Source organism: Bombina bombina, chromosome 2, assembly GCF_027579735.1.
Source record: "Bombina bombina isolate aBomBom1 chromosome 2, aBomBom1.pri, whole genome shotgun sequence".
NCBI classification, from domain to species: Eukaryota; Metazoa; Chordata; class Amphibia; order Anura; family Bombinatoridae; genus Bombina; species Bombina bombina.
The window spans coordinates 199,292,405-199,308,526 of record NC_069500.1 but is presented as its reverse complement, the minus strand read 5'-3'; the positions used below and the strand labels follow the sequence as shown (position 1 = coordinate 199,308,526).

At 39.9% G+C, this 16,122-nt stretch overlaps 1 protein-coding gene across 2 annotated transcripts in view; it reads left to right on the top strand.

The window, feature by feature from the left end:
• The window catches only part of FCHO2 (FCH and mu domain containing endocytic adaptor 2), a 505,609-nt gene that overhangs the window by 167,322 nt on the left and 322,165 nt on the right, over positions 1–16,122 (top strand). For both annotated transcript variants that reach the window (XM_053701433.1, XM_053701434.1), the window contains exon 8: positions 2,283–2,379. In XM_053701433.1, the coding sequence (XP_053557408.1) occupies positions 2,283–2,379 (97 nt within the window). The remainder of the gene's footprint in view (positions 1–2,282; positions 2,380–16,122) is intronic.

Sequence of the window (16,122 nt, the reverse complement as noted above, 5' to 3'; positions counted from 1 at the left end):
TGTCTATATTGTACTGTAAAGAGGATGGTTTGAGTGGCCAAAATATCTCCAAGGATCACATCTGGAGAATTGCAGAAGTCAGTTGTGTCTTGGGGTCAGAAAGTCTCCAAAACTACAATCTGACGTCACCAAAAGTTGTTTGGAAGAGTTTAAAAAAAAAAAAAAAAAAAAAAGCCTCTACTCTCATCCAAAAATAAATCAAGCGTATTTAGTTTGACAGACACTACTGGAACTTTAAATGGGATTGAGTTCTATGGTCAGATGAAACAAACATTTAGAGCCTTTTCGCAATAAACACCAGAGGTGGGTTTGGCTCACACAAAGAGGTAGCCATATGGAAAATTACCTCATGGCCAAGGTTAAATATGGTGTTGGTTCTTTAATGCTTTGGGGCTGTCTGTTTTTCTGCCAGAGGACCTGGACATTTTGTTAGGATACATTCCATCATGGACTCAAATATCAACAGAACCAGAATCAGCTGTGTTTGGATCTTCCAGCAGGACAATGATCCAAAACATACATCAAAATAAACACATGAATGGTTTACTGACCACAAAATAAAGGTCCTGCCATTGCCATTCCAGTCCCCTGGCTTGTACCCCATAGTAAATCTGTGGGGTGAACTGAAGAGGAGAGTCCACCATTGTTGACCTCAAATTTTGAAGGATCTGGAGCAATTCTGTATGGAGGAATGGTCTCAGATCTTTCGCCATGTAGTCTCTAATTTCATTAGGCATTAAAGGAGAAGACTCAGAGCTGTTATTTTGGCAAAGGGAGATAGCACAAAGTATTGACTAAAAGGGTTCCAATTATTGTGCCACACATATATTTAACAAAGATTTTTTTTTTTATTTTTATATGCAATTTTTTGATATCCATGAGAGCAGAGTATTTTTGTGTACCTTTTGAACAAAAGATCAAAAGGTTAAACAATAAAGACCATTTTTGACAGCCTTCTTTTGCTCATGTTTACCAAGGGTGCCAATATTAGTGGATGGCAATGTGTGTATGTGTATAGCTGTCTGCCAGTTCCCAGTTTGCTAAAAAATTTAAAGGGTTAAAATAGTTTCCAATTTACTTCTGTTATCAAATTAGCTTCCTTCCCGTTATATTCTGTGTTGAAGAAATACTTAGGTAGGCATCTGGAGCACTACATGGCAGGAAATAGTGCTGCCATCTAGTGCTCTTGCAAATGGATAACATTCTTGCAAAACTGCTGCCATTTAGTGCTCCAGAAATGGGCAGTCTCCTAAGCTTGGTTTTCAACAAAAGATACCTAGAGAATGAAGGCAAATTGATAATAGAAGTATATTAGAAAGTTGTTTCAAAGCGCATGTTCTATCTGAATCATGAAAGAAAAAAATGTGGGTTTCATATCCCTTTAAACTGAATATGAAAATAACATTCCTTTTTTACATAGAGAAGTTCAGCTGATATTTTCTAGTCAGCTTTTTACAGATAAGCTGCATCACTTTCATGTGCTTCAACATTTGGGTAGCATGTCCCTTTAAGTTTTCCTACCTTGTCTTCATACAAATAAAGACCATGAGGCCGATTTATCAAGCTCCGTAAGGAGATTGTGGGCCCGTGTTTCTGGCGAGTCTTCAGACTCGCCAGAAACAGCAGTTATGAAGCTGCTCTATAATCCTGTACGTCTGCTCTGAGCAGGTGGACAGAAATCACCACAATTCAACCCGATTGAGTACGATCGGGTTGATTGACACCTCCCTGCTGGCGGCCCATTGGCCGCGAGTCTGCAGGGGGCGGCGTTGCACCAGCAGTTCTTGTGAGCTGCTGGTGCAATTCTGAATATGGAGAGCGTATTGCTCTCCGCATTCAGCGAGGTCTTGCTGACCTGATCCGCACTGTCAGATCAGGTCCGCAAGACCTTTGATACATAGGCCCCCATGTTTTGTGAGAGCCTTAGAAGCTGGTATGCTTATGACTAAAGTAAATGATGCTTGCCTTTGTGTTCCATATTTGTTTTCTGCTTTTTGCTGGTTTTTCTACCATAGACCATCTATCTACCCACCAGTGCTTTTATGGTTTTATTTTGAGTGTGAAGAAAGGGATTTGTCAGTAAATGTAAATGTCATGTTTGTTTGTTTTTTCTTCATAATTGTTTTTTAATTAAAGATGCATAGTTAGACTCACCTGGGATAGACTTGGGTGCCTTAGTTCAGTAGATGTTGATTAAACAATGACTTTATTCAAACTATAAGTAGTTGTGGGTTATTTAAACTTGCAGATAATGACGGTCTTTACATTTTATTGCTTTTTAGGTGCATGAAGACTTCATAAATAACATGGCTAATATAACTGTTGATAGTTTGCTACAAAAATTTGCAGAGTCTAAAGGCACTGGCAAGGAAAGGCCCGGTAAGTGCAAAACAGATTATATATTGATAACACCAGAAATTCAGCTGTCTGCTTCCTATTGTGTACATTGCCTTTTTTCACCAACCCATGGCTGATTGTCATTGGCTGACGCATGTGTTCAGTTAGAAACCAGTAGTGCATTGCTGCTCCTTCAAAAAATATGTAATATAAAAAAAATATATAAATTAGCAAATTTGCAATTTACTTCCATTAGACGAAATGCTTTTAGTAACAGCTATTACTGCTTTTTAGCAATATAAGCATCTTTCCTTCTCATAAAGGTGGCTGTGGTGTTTTGCTTCTGAAGACGTAATTGATGTCATACAAGCTACTGCTGACTCTGAGAATGCATGGTGGTTAAATACTGGTGCATGGACCCTCACGGGATATGTGCGTATGCTGCAGGAAAACAGTAGTAACTTTTATTAGAAGCATTTTTGTTAATGGAAGTATATTGCATAATGCTTCTATTTCAAATTGAATTGCACATATGCACATTTATTTTTTACTTTTCTGTCATATAGATGACAAAGCATTTTTTAAAGAGACCGACTAATTTTATTATCTATCTTTATATTCTATCTATATCCACAGTTATTTACTGCACAAGTGTTGTGTTGAGTATGTTTATCATTTGAATGTGGGACATTCAGGGCCAGGTGTAAATAAGCTTGAACTGCTCTAAGCAATCACTGTAGTATGTAACGGTTCAGCCTGTTTGTGAAGCATACTAAGGTTACAGATTTTGAGTTGGTCGTATGAGGTAAGCACACATTTTACAGAAAAAGCAAGCCTAAGAAATACTAAATGTATGCTGAAATGTTCTTTAATTTTTCATTAATTTCAATTAGGGGGAGTTTTGAGTTTAATTTACATATTAAACATGGTAAATATTTTTTTCATGTAAAAGGTTATGTTAAAATGGATTTAAATTAAAGGGATATGAAACCCATTTCTCCAACATAGGTGTGTCCGGTCCACGGCGTCATCCTTACTTGTGGGATATTCTCTTCCCCAACAGGAAATGGCAAAGAGCCCAGCAAAGCTGGTCACATGATCCCTCCTAGGCTCCGCCTACCCCAGTCATTCTCTTTGCCGTTGTACAGGCAACATCTCCACGGAGATGGCTTAGAGTTTTTTAGTGTTTTAACTGTAGTTTTTATTATTCAATCAAGAGTTTGTTATTTTAAAATAGTGCTGGTATGTACTATTTACTCTGAAACAGAAAAGAGATGAAGATTTCTGTTTGTAAGAGGAAAATGATTTTAGCAACCGTTACTAAAATCGATGGCTGTTCCACACAGGACTGTTGAGAGGAATTAACTTCAGTTGAGGGAACAGTGAGCAGAATTTTACTGCTTGAGGTATGACACATTCTAACAAGACGATGTAATGCTGGAAGCTGTCATTTTCCCTATGGGATCCGGTAAGCCATTTTTATTACAGACAATAAATAAGGGCTTCACAAGGGCTTTTTAAGACTGTAGACATTTTCTGGGCTAAATCGATTCATATAATAAACATATTTAGCCTTGAGGAATCATTTTAATCTGGGTATTTTGTAAAATAATATCGGCAGGCACTGTTTGGGACACCTTATTCTCTAGGGGCTTTCCCTTATCATAGGCAGAGTCTCATTTTCGCGCCGGTATTGCGCACTTGTTTTTGAGAAGCATGACATGCAGTCGCATGTGTGAGGAGCTCTGATACATAGAAAAGACTTTCTGAAGGCGTCATTTGGTATCGTATTCCCCTTTGGGCTTGGTTGGGTCTCAGCAAAGCAGATACCAGGGACTGTAAAGGGGTTAAAGATAAAAACGGCTCCGGTTCCGTTATTTTAAGGGTTAAAGCTTCCAAATTTGGTGTGCAATACTTTTAAGGCTTTAAGACACTGTGGTGAAATTTTGGTGAATTTTGAACAATTCCTTCATACTTTTTCGCAATTGCAGTAATAAGTGTGTGCAGTTTAAAATTTAAAGTGACAGTAACGGTTTTATTTTAAAACGTTTTTTGTACTTTGTTATCAAGTTTATGCCTGTTTAACATGTCTGAACTACCAGATAGACTGTGTTCTGAATGTGGGGAAGCCAAGGTTCCTTCTCATTTAAATAGATGTGATTTATGTGACACAAAATTTAGAGAAAATGATGCCCAAGATGATTCCTCAAGTGAGGGGAGTAAGCATGGTACTGCATCATCCCCTCCTTCGTCTACACCAGTCTTGCCCACTCAGGAGGCCCCTAGTACATCTAGCGCGCCAATACTCCTTACTATGCAACAATTAACGGCTGTAATGGATAATTCTATCAAAAACATTTTAGCCAAAATGCCCACTTATCAGCGTAAGCGCGACTGCTCTGTTTTAGATAATACTGAAGAGCATGAGGACGCTGATGATATTGTTTCTGAAGGGCCCCTACACCAGTCTGAGGGGGCCAGGGAGGTTTTGTCTGAGGGAGAAATTTCAGATTCAGGGAAAATTTCTCAACAAGCTGAACCTGATGTGATTACATTTAAATTTAAGTTGGAACATCTCCGCGCTCTGCTTAAGGAGGTGTTATCCACTCTGGATGATTGTGAGAATTTGATCATCCCAGAGAAACTATGTAAAATGGACAAGTTCCTAGAGGTCCCGGGGCCCCCCGAAGCTTTTCCTATACCCAAGCGGGTGGCGGACATTGTAAATAAAGAATGGGAAAGGCCCGGTATACCTTTCGTCCCTCCCCCCATATTTAAAAAATTGTTTCCTATGGTCGACCCCAGAAAGGACTTATGGCAGACAGTCCCCAAGGTCGAGGGGGCGGTTTCTACTTTAAACAAACGCACCACTATACCCATAGAAGATAGTTGTGCTTTCAAAGATCCTATGGATAAAAAATGAGAAGGTTTGCTTAAAAAGATGTTTGTTCAGCAAGGTTACCTTCTACAACCAATTTCATGCATTGTCCCTGTCACTACAGCCGCGTGTTTCTGGTTCGATGAGCTAGAAAAGGCGATCACTAGTGATTCTCCTCCTTATGAGGAGATTATGGACAGAATCCGTGCTCTCAAATTGGCTAATTCTTTCACCCTAGACGCCACTTTGCAATTGGCTAGGTTAGCGGCGAAAAATTCTGGGTTTGCTATTGTGGCGCGCAGAGCGCTTTGGTTGAAATCTTGGTCAGCGGATGCGTCTTCCAAGAACAAATTGCTTAACATTCCTTTCAAGGGGAAAACGCTGTTTGGCCCTGACTTGAAAGAGATTATCTCTGATATCACTGGGGACAAGGGCCACGCCCTTCCTCAGGATAGGTCTTTCAAGGCCAAAAATAAACCTAATTTTCGTCCCTTTCGTAGAAACGGACCAGCCCCAAGTGCTACGTCCTCTAAGCAAGAGGGTAATACTTCTCAAGCCAAGCCAGCCTGGAGACCAATGCAAGGCTGGAACAAGGGAAAGCAGGCCAAGAAACCTGCCACTGCTACCAAGACAGCATGAACTGTTGGCCCCCGATCCGGGACCGGATCTGGTGGGGGGCAGACTCTCTCTCTTCGCTCAGGCTTGGGCAAGAGATGTTCTGGATCCTTGGGCACTAGAAATAGTCTCCCAAGGTTATCTTCTGGAATTCAAAGGGCTTCCCCCAAGGGGGAGGTTCCACAGGTCTCAATTGTCTTCAGACCACATAAAAAAACAGGCATTCTTACATTGTGTAGAAGACCTGTTAAAAATGGGAGTGATTCATCCTGTTCCATTAGGGGAACAAGGGATGGGGTTCTACTCCAATCTGTTCGTAGTTCCCAAAAAAGAGGGAACGTTCAGACCAATCTTAGATCTCAAGATCCTAAACAAGTTTCTCAAGGTTCCATCGTTCAAAATGGAAACCATTCGAACAATTCTTCCTTCCATCCAGGAAGGTCAATTCATGACCACGGTGGATTTAAAGGATGCGTATCTACATATTCCTATCCACAAGGAACATCATCGGTTCCTAAGGTTCGCATTCCTGGACAAGCATTACCAGTTCGTGGCACTTCCTTTCGGATTAGCCACTGCTCCAAGGATTTTCACAAAGGTACTAGGGTCCCTTCTAGCGGTGCTAAGACCAAGGGGCATTGCAGTAGTACCTTACTTGGACGACATTCTGATTCAAGCGTCGTCCCTTCCTCAAGCAAAGGCTCACACGGACATAGTCCTGGCCTTTCTCAGATCTCACGGATGGAAAGTGAACGTAGAAAAGAGTTCTCTATCTCCGTCAACAAGGGTTCCCTTCTTGGGAACAATAATAGACTCCTTAGAAATGAGGATTTTTCTGACAGAGGCCAGAAAAACAAAACTTCTAAACTCTTGTCAAATACTTCATTCCGTTCCTCTTCCTTCCATAGCGCAGTGCATGGAAGTAATAGGTTTGATGGTAGCGGCAATGGACATAGTTCCTTTTGCGCGCATTCATCTAAGACCATTACAACTGTGCATGCTCAGTCAGTGGAATGGGGACTATACAGACTTGTCTCCGACGATACAAGTAAATCAGAGGACCAGAGATTCACTCCGTTGGTGGCTGTCCCTGGACAACCTGTCACAAGGGATGAACTTCCGCAGGCCAGAGTGGGTCATTGTCACGACCGACGCCAGTCTGATGGGCTGGGGCGCGGTCTGGGGACCCCTGAAAGCTCAGGGTCTTTGGTCTCGGGAAGAATCTCTTCTACCGATAAATATTCTGGAACTGAGAGCGATACTCAATGCTCTCAAGGCTTGGCCTCAGCTAGCAAAGGCCAAGTTCATACGGTTTCAATCAGACAACATGACGACTGTTGCGTACATCAACCATCAGGGGGGAACAAGGAGTTCCCTGGCGATGGAAGAAGTGACCAAAATCATTCAATGGGCGGAGACTCACTCCTGCCACCTGTCTGCAATCCACATCCCAGGAGTGGAAAATTGGGAAGCGGATTTTCTGAGTCGTCAGACATTACATCCGGGGGAGTGGGAACTCCATCCGGAAATCTTTGCCCAAATTACTCAACTGTGGGGCATTCCAGACATGGATCTGATGGCCTCTCGTCAGAACTTCAAGGTTCCTTGCTACGGGTCCAGATCCAGGGATCCCAAGGCGACTCTAGTAGATGCACTAGTAGCACCTTGGACCTTCAAACTAGCTTATGTATTCCCGCCGTTTCCTCTCATCCCCAGGCTGGTAGCCAGGATCAATCAGGAGAGGGCATCGGTGATCTTGATAGCTCCTGCGTGGCCACGCAGGACTTGGTATGCAGATCTGGTGAATATGTCATCGGCTCCACCATGGAAGCTACCTTTGAGACGAGACCTTCTTGTTCAAGGTCCGTTCGAACATCCGAATCTGGTCTCACTCCAACTGACTGCTTGGAGATTGAACGCTTGATCTTATCAAAGCGAGGGTTCTCAGATTCTGTTATTGATACTCTTGTTCAGGCCAGAAAGCCTGTAACCAGAAAAATTTACCACAAAATATGGAAAAAATATATCTGTTGGTGTGAATCTAAAGGATTCCCTTGGGACAAGGTAAAAATTCCTAAGATTCTATCCTTTCTTCAAGAAGGATTGGAGAAAGGATTATCTGCAAGTTCCTTGAAGGGACAGATTTCTGCCTTGTCTGTGTTACTTCACAAAAAGTTGGCAGCTGTGCCAGATGTTCAAGCCTTTGTTCAGGCTCTGGTTAGAATCAAGCCTGTTTACAAACCTTTGACTCCTCCTTGGAGTCTCAACTTAGTTCTTTCAGTTCTTCAGGGGGTTCCGTTTGAACCCTTACATTCCGTTGATATTAAGTTATTATCTTGGAAAGTTTTGTTTTTGGTTGCAATTTCTTCTGCTAGAAGAGTTTCAGAATTATCTGCTCTGCAGTGTTCTCCTCCTTATCTGGTGTTCCATGCAGATAAGGTGGTTTTACGTACTAAACCTGGTTTTCTTCCGAAAGTTGTTTCTAACAAAAACATTAACCAGGAGATAGTCGTGCCTTCTTTGTGTCCGAATCCAGTTTCAAAGAAGGAACGTTTGTTGCACAATTTGGATGTTGTTCGCGCTCTAAAATTCTATTTAGATGCTACAAAGGATTTTAGACAAACATCTTCCTTGTTTGTTGTTTACTCTGGTAAAAGGAGAGGTCAAAATGCAACTTCTACCTCTCTCTCTTTTTGGATTAAAAGCATCATCAGATTGGCTTATGAGACTGCCGGACGGCAGCCTCCTGAAAGAATCACAGCTCATTCCACTAGGTCTGTGGCTTCCACATGGGCCTTCAAGAACGAGGCTTCTGTTGATCAGATATGTCGGGCAGCGACTTGGTCTTCACTGCACACTTTTACCAAATTTTACAAGTTTGATACTTTTGCTTCTTCTGAGGCTATTTTTGGGAGAAAGGTTTTGCAAGCCGTGGTGCCTTCCATTTAGGTGACCTGATTTGCTCCCTCCCTTCATCCGTGTCCTAAAGCTTTGGTATTGGTTCCCACAAGTAAGGATGACGCCGTGGACCGGACACACCTATGTTGGAGAAAACAGAATTTATGTTTACCTGATAAATTACTTTCTCCAACGGTGTGTCCGGTCCACGGCCCTCCCTGGTTTTTTAATCAGGTCTGATAATTTATTTTCTTTAACTACAGTCACCACGGTATCATATGGTTTCTCCTATGCAAATATTCCTCCTTTACGTCGGTCGAATGACTGGGGTAGGCGGAGCCTAGGAGGGATCATGTGACCAGCTTTGCTGGGCTCTTTGCCATTTCCTGTTGGGGAAGAGAATATCCCACAAGTAAGGATGACGCCGTGGACCGGACACACCGTTGGAGAAAGTAATTTATCAGGTAAACATAAATTCTGTTTTTTCTTTCATGATTCAGATAGAACATGCAATTTTAAGCAACTCTCTAATTTACTCCTATTATCAAATTTTCTTTGTTATCTTGGTATCTTTATTTGAAAATAAAAATAAAAATGTAAGCTTAGGAGCCGGACCACTTTTTGTTTAGAACCTGGGTAGTGCCTGTTGACTGCTGGCTAAATGTAGCTACCAATCAGCAAGCGCTACCCAGGGTTCTGAACCAAAAATACTAAGAACGAATACAAAATGATAATAGGTGTAAATTAGAAAGTTGCTTAAAATCACATGCTCTATCTGAATCATGAAAGAAAAAAAATGGGTTTCCTATCCCTTCAACACTGCTGGGTGCAGTCACCGATTAACCTCAAACTAAAGGGAATAGCATGTGCAAAGTTTATTTCAAAATTCCACGAAGGAAAGATAATAAATTCAAAAGTTCATTATAGATGTGTCAAGATTGTAAATCCTAAGAAGCAATATAGCTAAATTATAAAATACAGGCAATAAAAGGTGGTATAATGTTTTTTCTTTTTTTTAAAAAAAGCTAAATTATGAAATACAGGCAATAAAAGGTGGTATAAACTTTTCTTTTTTTAATGCTTCTGTAAGTCTGAAATACTCGTTTTGTGAGACAGGAAGTGAGCTGCTCACTTCCTATGTCCAGTCATCCTGGTGCTCTCAAACGGAGAATGTAGCGTTTGCCACAGAGAATGTTACCAGCCGGATAGCATTATGAAGTAGCCTGGTGGGGGCAGTGTAATACTTTGCAATATTATAAAATGTTCTGTTATTTATAATTGTTACTTATGATTTACAAAGCACACATTTAATTGCATAATTTAACATCAATTGACTTAATGATCATTTGAAAAAGAAAAAAAATAATAAAAAAATAATTATACAGGTAGCCCTCAGTTTACGCCGGGGTTAGGTTCCAGAAGGAATGGTTGTAAATCGAAACCGTTGTAAATTGAAACCCAGTTTATAATGTAAGTCAATGGGAAGTGAGGGAGTTAGGTTCCAGGCCCCTCTCAAAATTGACATAAGTAACACCTAATACATTATTTTTAAAGCTTTGAAATGAAGACTCTAAATGCTAAACAGCATTATAAACCTAATAATAATCACACAACACAATATATAAATAAACTAAGTTAAATGAACAAAAACATTTGCTAAACAGCATTATAAACCTAATAAAATAATCACACAACACAGACTTCACTTGCATTTTCTGCAAACAGTTCTTTCTATGCATTCCAATCTGGACTGATTTATAGACAGGAAGATCTTGTTCCTTTGAAATCTGTTCGATAGCTCAGGTCTGGTTAAAGTGATTAATTTCAGCTTGCTTGGCTTTGCTGCAACACAAGCGGACAGCTCCACCTACTGGCTATTTTAATAAATGCACTGCTTCTCAATGCTTTTCAATAGCAGTCACATGACTGGAAAAAAAGGTTGTTATTCTGAAATGGTGTAAATTGAACAGTTGTAAAACGAGGGCCACATATATATATATATATATATATATATATATATATATATAGATATCAAAATAACAAGAGTATTGCATTGAGCAATGATACTTTTTTTATTGGACTAACTATACATTTATAAGTTGACAAGCTTTCGGAAGAGTTCCTTCCTTTATCAAGTCTGAAGCAATACTGACCAATTCAATGGAATTTACAGATTATATCTTAAAACACAGAATAGCTAAGAAGACAGAAAGTGCAGGGAGAGGAGGAGGTGTCGTAAAAATCATGAGGGGGGCTTAGGTAACAGGCAGACAGTGTCCAGTGTAGGAGAACAGACAGGGGAAATATATAGCTATACATAGAGCATATACTGACATAAAGTTATATATCAACATTGAATCAATATCTATAAAGATGTGAAATTGTATATACAGGGGGAGTACAAAAGTTAAAAAAATAGACAAAAGTGTGGACATAGGCTTACCTGTGTACCTATGTATAAAGAATGTGGAATATACAATGTAATTGACTAAATGAAAGTATATTACAAAAATTTTTGATAATGTGTTAAGAATCCAGAGTCCACATTTAGTCCAGAATTAAACAGGTTGAAGTGCATTATCATTTTCATTTCAAAGGTTTTTCTTTCCATGGTGTTTTTGAAGTTGCCTCTGAGAATTTTGATTTTGAGGTTTTGGATGGAGTGGTCAGGTTGGGTGAAATGGTGACCAACAGGGGTGCAGTATTTTGTTTCACAGTGGTTTTTGATTGAGTGTCTGTGTAAGTTCATTCGAAGGTGCAGTTTTTGGCTTGTTTCTCCAATATAGCATCCCACTTCACACGCAGTGCAATGTATCATGTATACCACATTTGCAGATATACATGAATATGCCCCTTTAATGTTATAAGATTTATTATTGTGGTTTGCTGTGCTGCTTTCACAAACGTGTTGACACAGTTTGCAGAGTGCTTTATAGCAGCACTTGGTTCCATTCTGAGTGTTCTTTTTCTCAAGGAGAAAAAGAACACTCAGAATGGAAGCAAGTGCTGCTATAAAGCACTCTGCAAACTGTGTCAACACGTTTGTGAAAGCAGCACAGCAAACCACAATAATAAATCTTATAACATTAAAGGGGCATATTCATGTATATCTGCAAATGTGGTATACATGATACATTGCACTGCATGTGAAATGGGATGCTATATTGGAGAAACAAGCCAAAAACTGCACCTTCGAATGAACTTACACAGACACTCAATCAAAAACCACTGTGAAACAAAATACTGCACCCCTGTTGGTCACCATTTCACCCAACCTGACCACTCCATCCAAAACCTCAAAATCAAAATTCTCAGAGGCAACTTCAAAAACACCATGGAAAGAAAAACCTTTGAAATGAAAATGATAATGCACTTCAACCTGTTTAATTCTGGACTAAATGTGGACTCTGGATTCTTAACACATTATCAAAATTTTTTGTAATATACTTTCATTTAGTCAATTACATTGTATATTCCACATTCTTTATACATAGGTACACAGGTAAGCCTATGTCCACACTTTTGTCTTTTTTTTTTAACTTTTGTACTCCCCCTGTATATACAATTTCACATCTTTATAGATATTGATTCAATGTTGATATATAACTTTATGTCAGTATATGCTCTATGTATAGCTATATATTTCCCCTGTCTGTTCTCCTACACTGGACACTGTCTGCCTGTTACCTAAGCCCCCCTCATGATTTTTACGACACCTCCTCCTCTCCCTGCACTTTCTGTCTTCTTAGCTATTCTGTGTTTTAAGATATAATCTGTAAATTCCATTGAATTGGTCAGTATTGCTTCAGACTTGATAAAGGAAGGAACTCTTCCGAAAGCTTGTCAACTTATAAATGTATAGTTAGTCCAATAAAAAAAGTATCATTGCTCAATGCAATACTCTTGTTATTTTGATATCTAAATCTCTGGACTAACATGGCTACTGCAATCAACGTATATATATATATATATATATATATATATATATATATATATATATATATATCGCCCTCAGTTTACGCCGGAGTTAGGTTCCAGAAGGAATGGTTGTAAATGGAAACCCAGTTTATAATGTAAGTCAATGGGAAGTGAGGGAGTTAGGTTCCAGGCCCCTCTCAAAATTGGCATAAGTAACACCTAATACATTATTTTTAAAGCTTTGAAATGAAGACTTTAAATGCTAAACAGCATTATAAACCTAATAAAATAATCACACAACACAGAATATATAATTAAACTAAGTTAAATGAACAAAAACATTTGCTAAACACCATTATAAGCGTAATAAAATAATCACACAACACAGACTTCACTTGCATTTTTAGGCAAACAGTTATTTCTATGCATTCCAATCTGGACTGATTTATAGACAGGAAGATCTTGTTCCTTTGAAAGCTGCTTGATAGCTCAGGTCTGGTTAAACTGATTAATTTCAGCTTGCTTGGCTTTGCTGCAACACAAGCGAACAGCTCCACCTACTGGCTATTTTAATAAATGCACTGCTTCTCAATGCTTTTCAATAGCAGTCACATGACTGGAAAAAAAGGTTGTTATTCTGAAACAGTGTAAATTGAACCGTTGTAAAACGAGGGCCACCTGTATATATTTTATAAAATAAAGCTAAGTATGCAACATACTATAACACCCCATTGCAGTTAAGCAAATAATTACATACGAAATGAAAATTTGCTTTTAAAAAAAAAAATTACACTAGCAAGGAAAATCAATGGATTTCTTTTGCAGTAGTTGACCAAAAAAATAAATAAAATACACATCCTCTTGAATCCAGCACAGAGAATAGAGAATCGTGTTATCTCCTTACTCCCCCTTACAGAAACTAATATGAAGTACTTTTTTGTGTACAACTGAATCCTAGGGACTGATTGCTCACGGGCCAATAAGAACTTATATAAAATACATTTTTAGATGTATTTTTATTAAAAAAAAATATATTATATATGTATGTGTGTGTGTGTGTATATATATATATATATGTATATATATGTATATATATATATATATATATATATATATATATATATATATATATATATATATATATATATATATATATATATATATGTATATGTGTGTATATACACTGCTCCAAAAAATAAAGGGAACACTAAAATAACACATCCTAGATCTGAATGAATTAAATAGTCTAATGAAATACTTCGTTCTTTACATAGTTGAATGTGCTGACAACAAAATCACACACAAATAAAAAAATGGAAATCATATGTTTCAACCCATGGAGTTCTGGATTTGGAGTCACACTCAAAATTAAAGTGGAAAAACACACACTACAGGCCGATCCAACTTTGATGTAATGGCCTTAAAACAAGTCAAAATGAGGCTCAGTAGTGTGTGTGGCCTCCACGTGCCTGTATGACCTTCCTACAACGCCTGTGCATGCTCCTGATGAGGTGGCGGATGGTCTCCTGCGGGATCTCCTCCCAGACCTGGACTAAAGCATCCACCAACTCCTGGACAGTCTGTGGTGCAACGTGAAGTTGGTGGATGGAGCGAGACATGATGTCCCAGATGTGCTCAATTGGATTCAGGTCTGGGGAACGGGTGGGCCAGTCCATAGCATCAATGCCTTTGTCTTGCAGGAACTGCTGACACACTCCAGCCACATGAGATCTAGCATTGTTTTGCATTAGGAGGAACCCAGGGCCAACCGCACCAGCATTATGGTCTCACAAGGGGTCTGAGGATCTCATTTCGGTACCTAATGGCAGTCAGGCTACCTCTGGCGAGCACATGTTGGGCTGTGCGGCCCCCCAAAGAAATGCCACCCCACACCATTACTGACCCACTGTCAAACCGGTCATGCTGGAGGATGTTGCAGGCAGCAGAACGTTCTCTATGGCGTCTCCAGACTCTGTCACGTCTGTCACATGTGCTCAGTGTCAACCTGCTTTCATCTGTGAAGAGCACAGGGCGCCAGTGGCGAATTTGCCAATCTTGGTGTTCTCTGGCAAATGCCAAACGTCCTGCACGGTGTTGGGCTGTAAGCACAACCCCCACCTGTGGACGTCGGGCCCTCAAACCACCCTCATGGAGTCTGTTTCTGACCGTTTGAGCAGACACATGCACATTTGTGGCCTGCTGGAGGTCATTTTGCAGGGCTCTGGCAGTGCTCCTCCTTGCACAAAGGCGGAGGTAGCAGTCCTGCTGCTGGGTTGTTGTCCTTCGGCCTCCTCCACGTCTCCTGATGTACTGGCCTGTCTCCTGGTAGCGCCTCCATGCTCTGGACACTATGCTGACAGACACAGAAATCCTTGCCACAGCTCGCATTGATGTGCTATCCTGGATGAGCTGCACTACCTGAGCCACTTGTGTGGGTTGTAGACTCCGTCTCATGCTACCACTAGAGTGAAAGCACCGCCAGCATTCAAAAGTGACCAAAACATCAGCCAGAAAGCATAGGAACTGAGAAGTGGTCTGTGGTCACCACCTGCAGAACCACTCCTTTATTGGGGGTGTCTTGCTAATTGCCTATAATTTCCACCTGTTGTCTATCCCATTTGCACAACAGCATGTGAAATTGATTGTCACTCAGTGTTGCTTTCTAAGTGGACAGTTTGATTTCACAGAAGTGTGATTGACTTGGAGTTACATTGTGTTGTTTAAGTGTTTCATTTATTTTCTTGAGCAGTGTGTATATGTGTGTGAATATATATATATATATATATATATATATATTTATACACACACACACACATACACACATACACACACACACACTTTTTTAGAGGCTAGAATGACGAATTGTTCCAGTGCCTAAGTTAGCAGTAGTTAAGGGGACATTAAACACTTTGAGATGGTAATTTTAAAATTATAAATCGTGCGCACACTAGTGACCTATTTCCATCTAAAGGGGAGGAGAGTCCACGGCTTCATTCATTACTCCAGGTTTCGGATTAGCGCTGCGTTACGGTTTGCTGGTGTCGGGGTGAATCTCTCATAGGTAGGTCTGTAGGTACCAACCTCTGTTATGTATTGGCTTTTTATTATAGTTCTGTAGATATAAAGCTGATGGCTATCCTTGTAGGGTCTGTTTTGTTCTCTGATGTCTGTATGCCGTGTCTCCCCAGTTCCTCTGTGTTACTTCATGACACGATCACTTATCAAGATATGGGCTTAGATGGTCCACTTATATATGATAACAACACTATCACGTTATTGTTGACATTGTGACGTATCAGTCACCATGGTAACCTGTTTGGCGGTTTTTTGTTCTAATTAGGGGGAGAGGTTTTTATGTTATATGCTTATATATGCACTGTGTGTTGAATCACTTGTCTGAGGAAGGGGATATATTATCCTCGAAACGTCACTATTATCACAAGTAAAATTGTTTACTATTATCACAAGTAAAATTG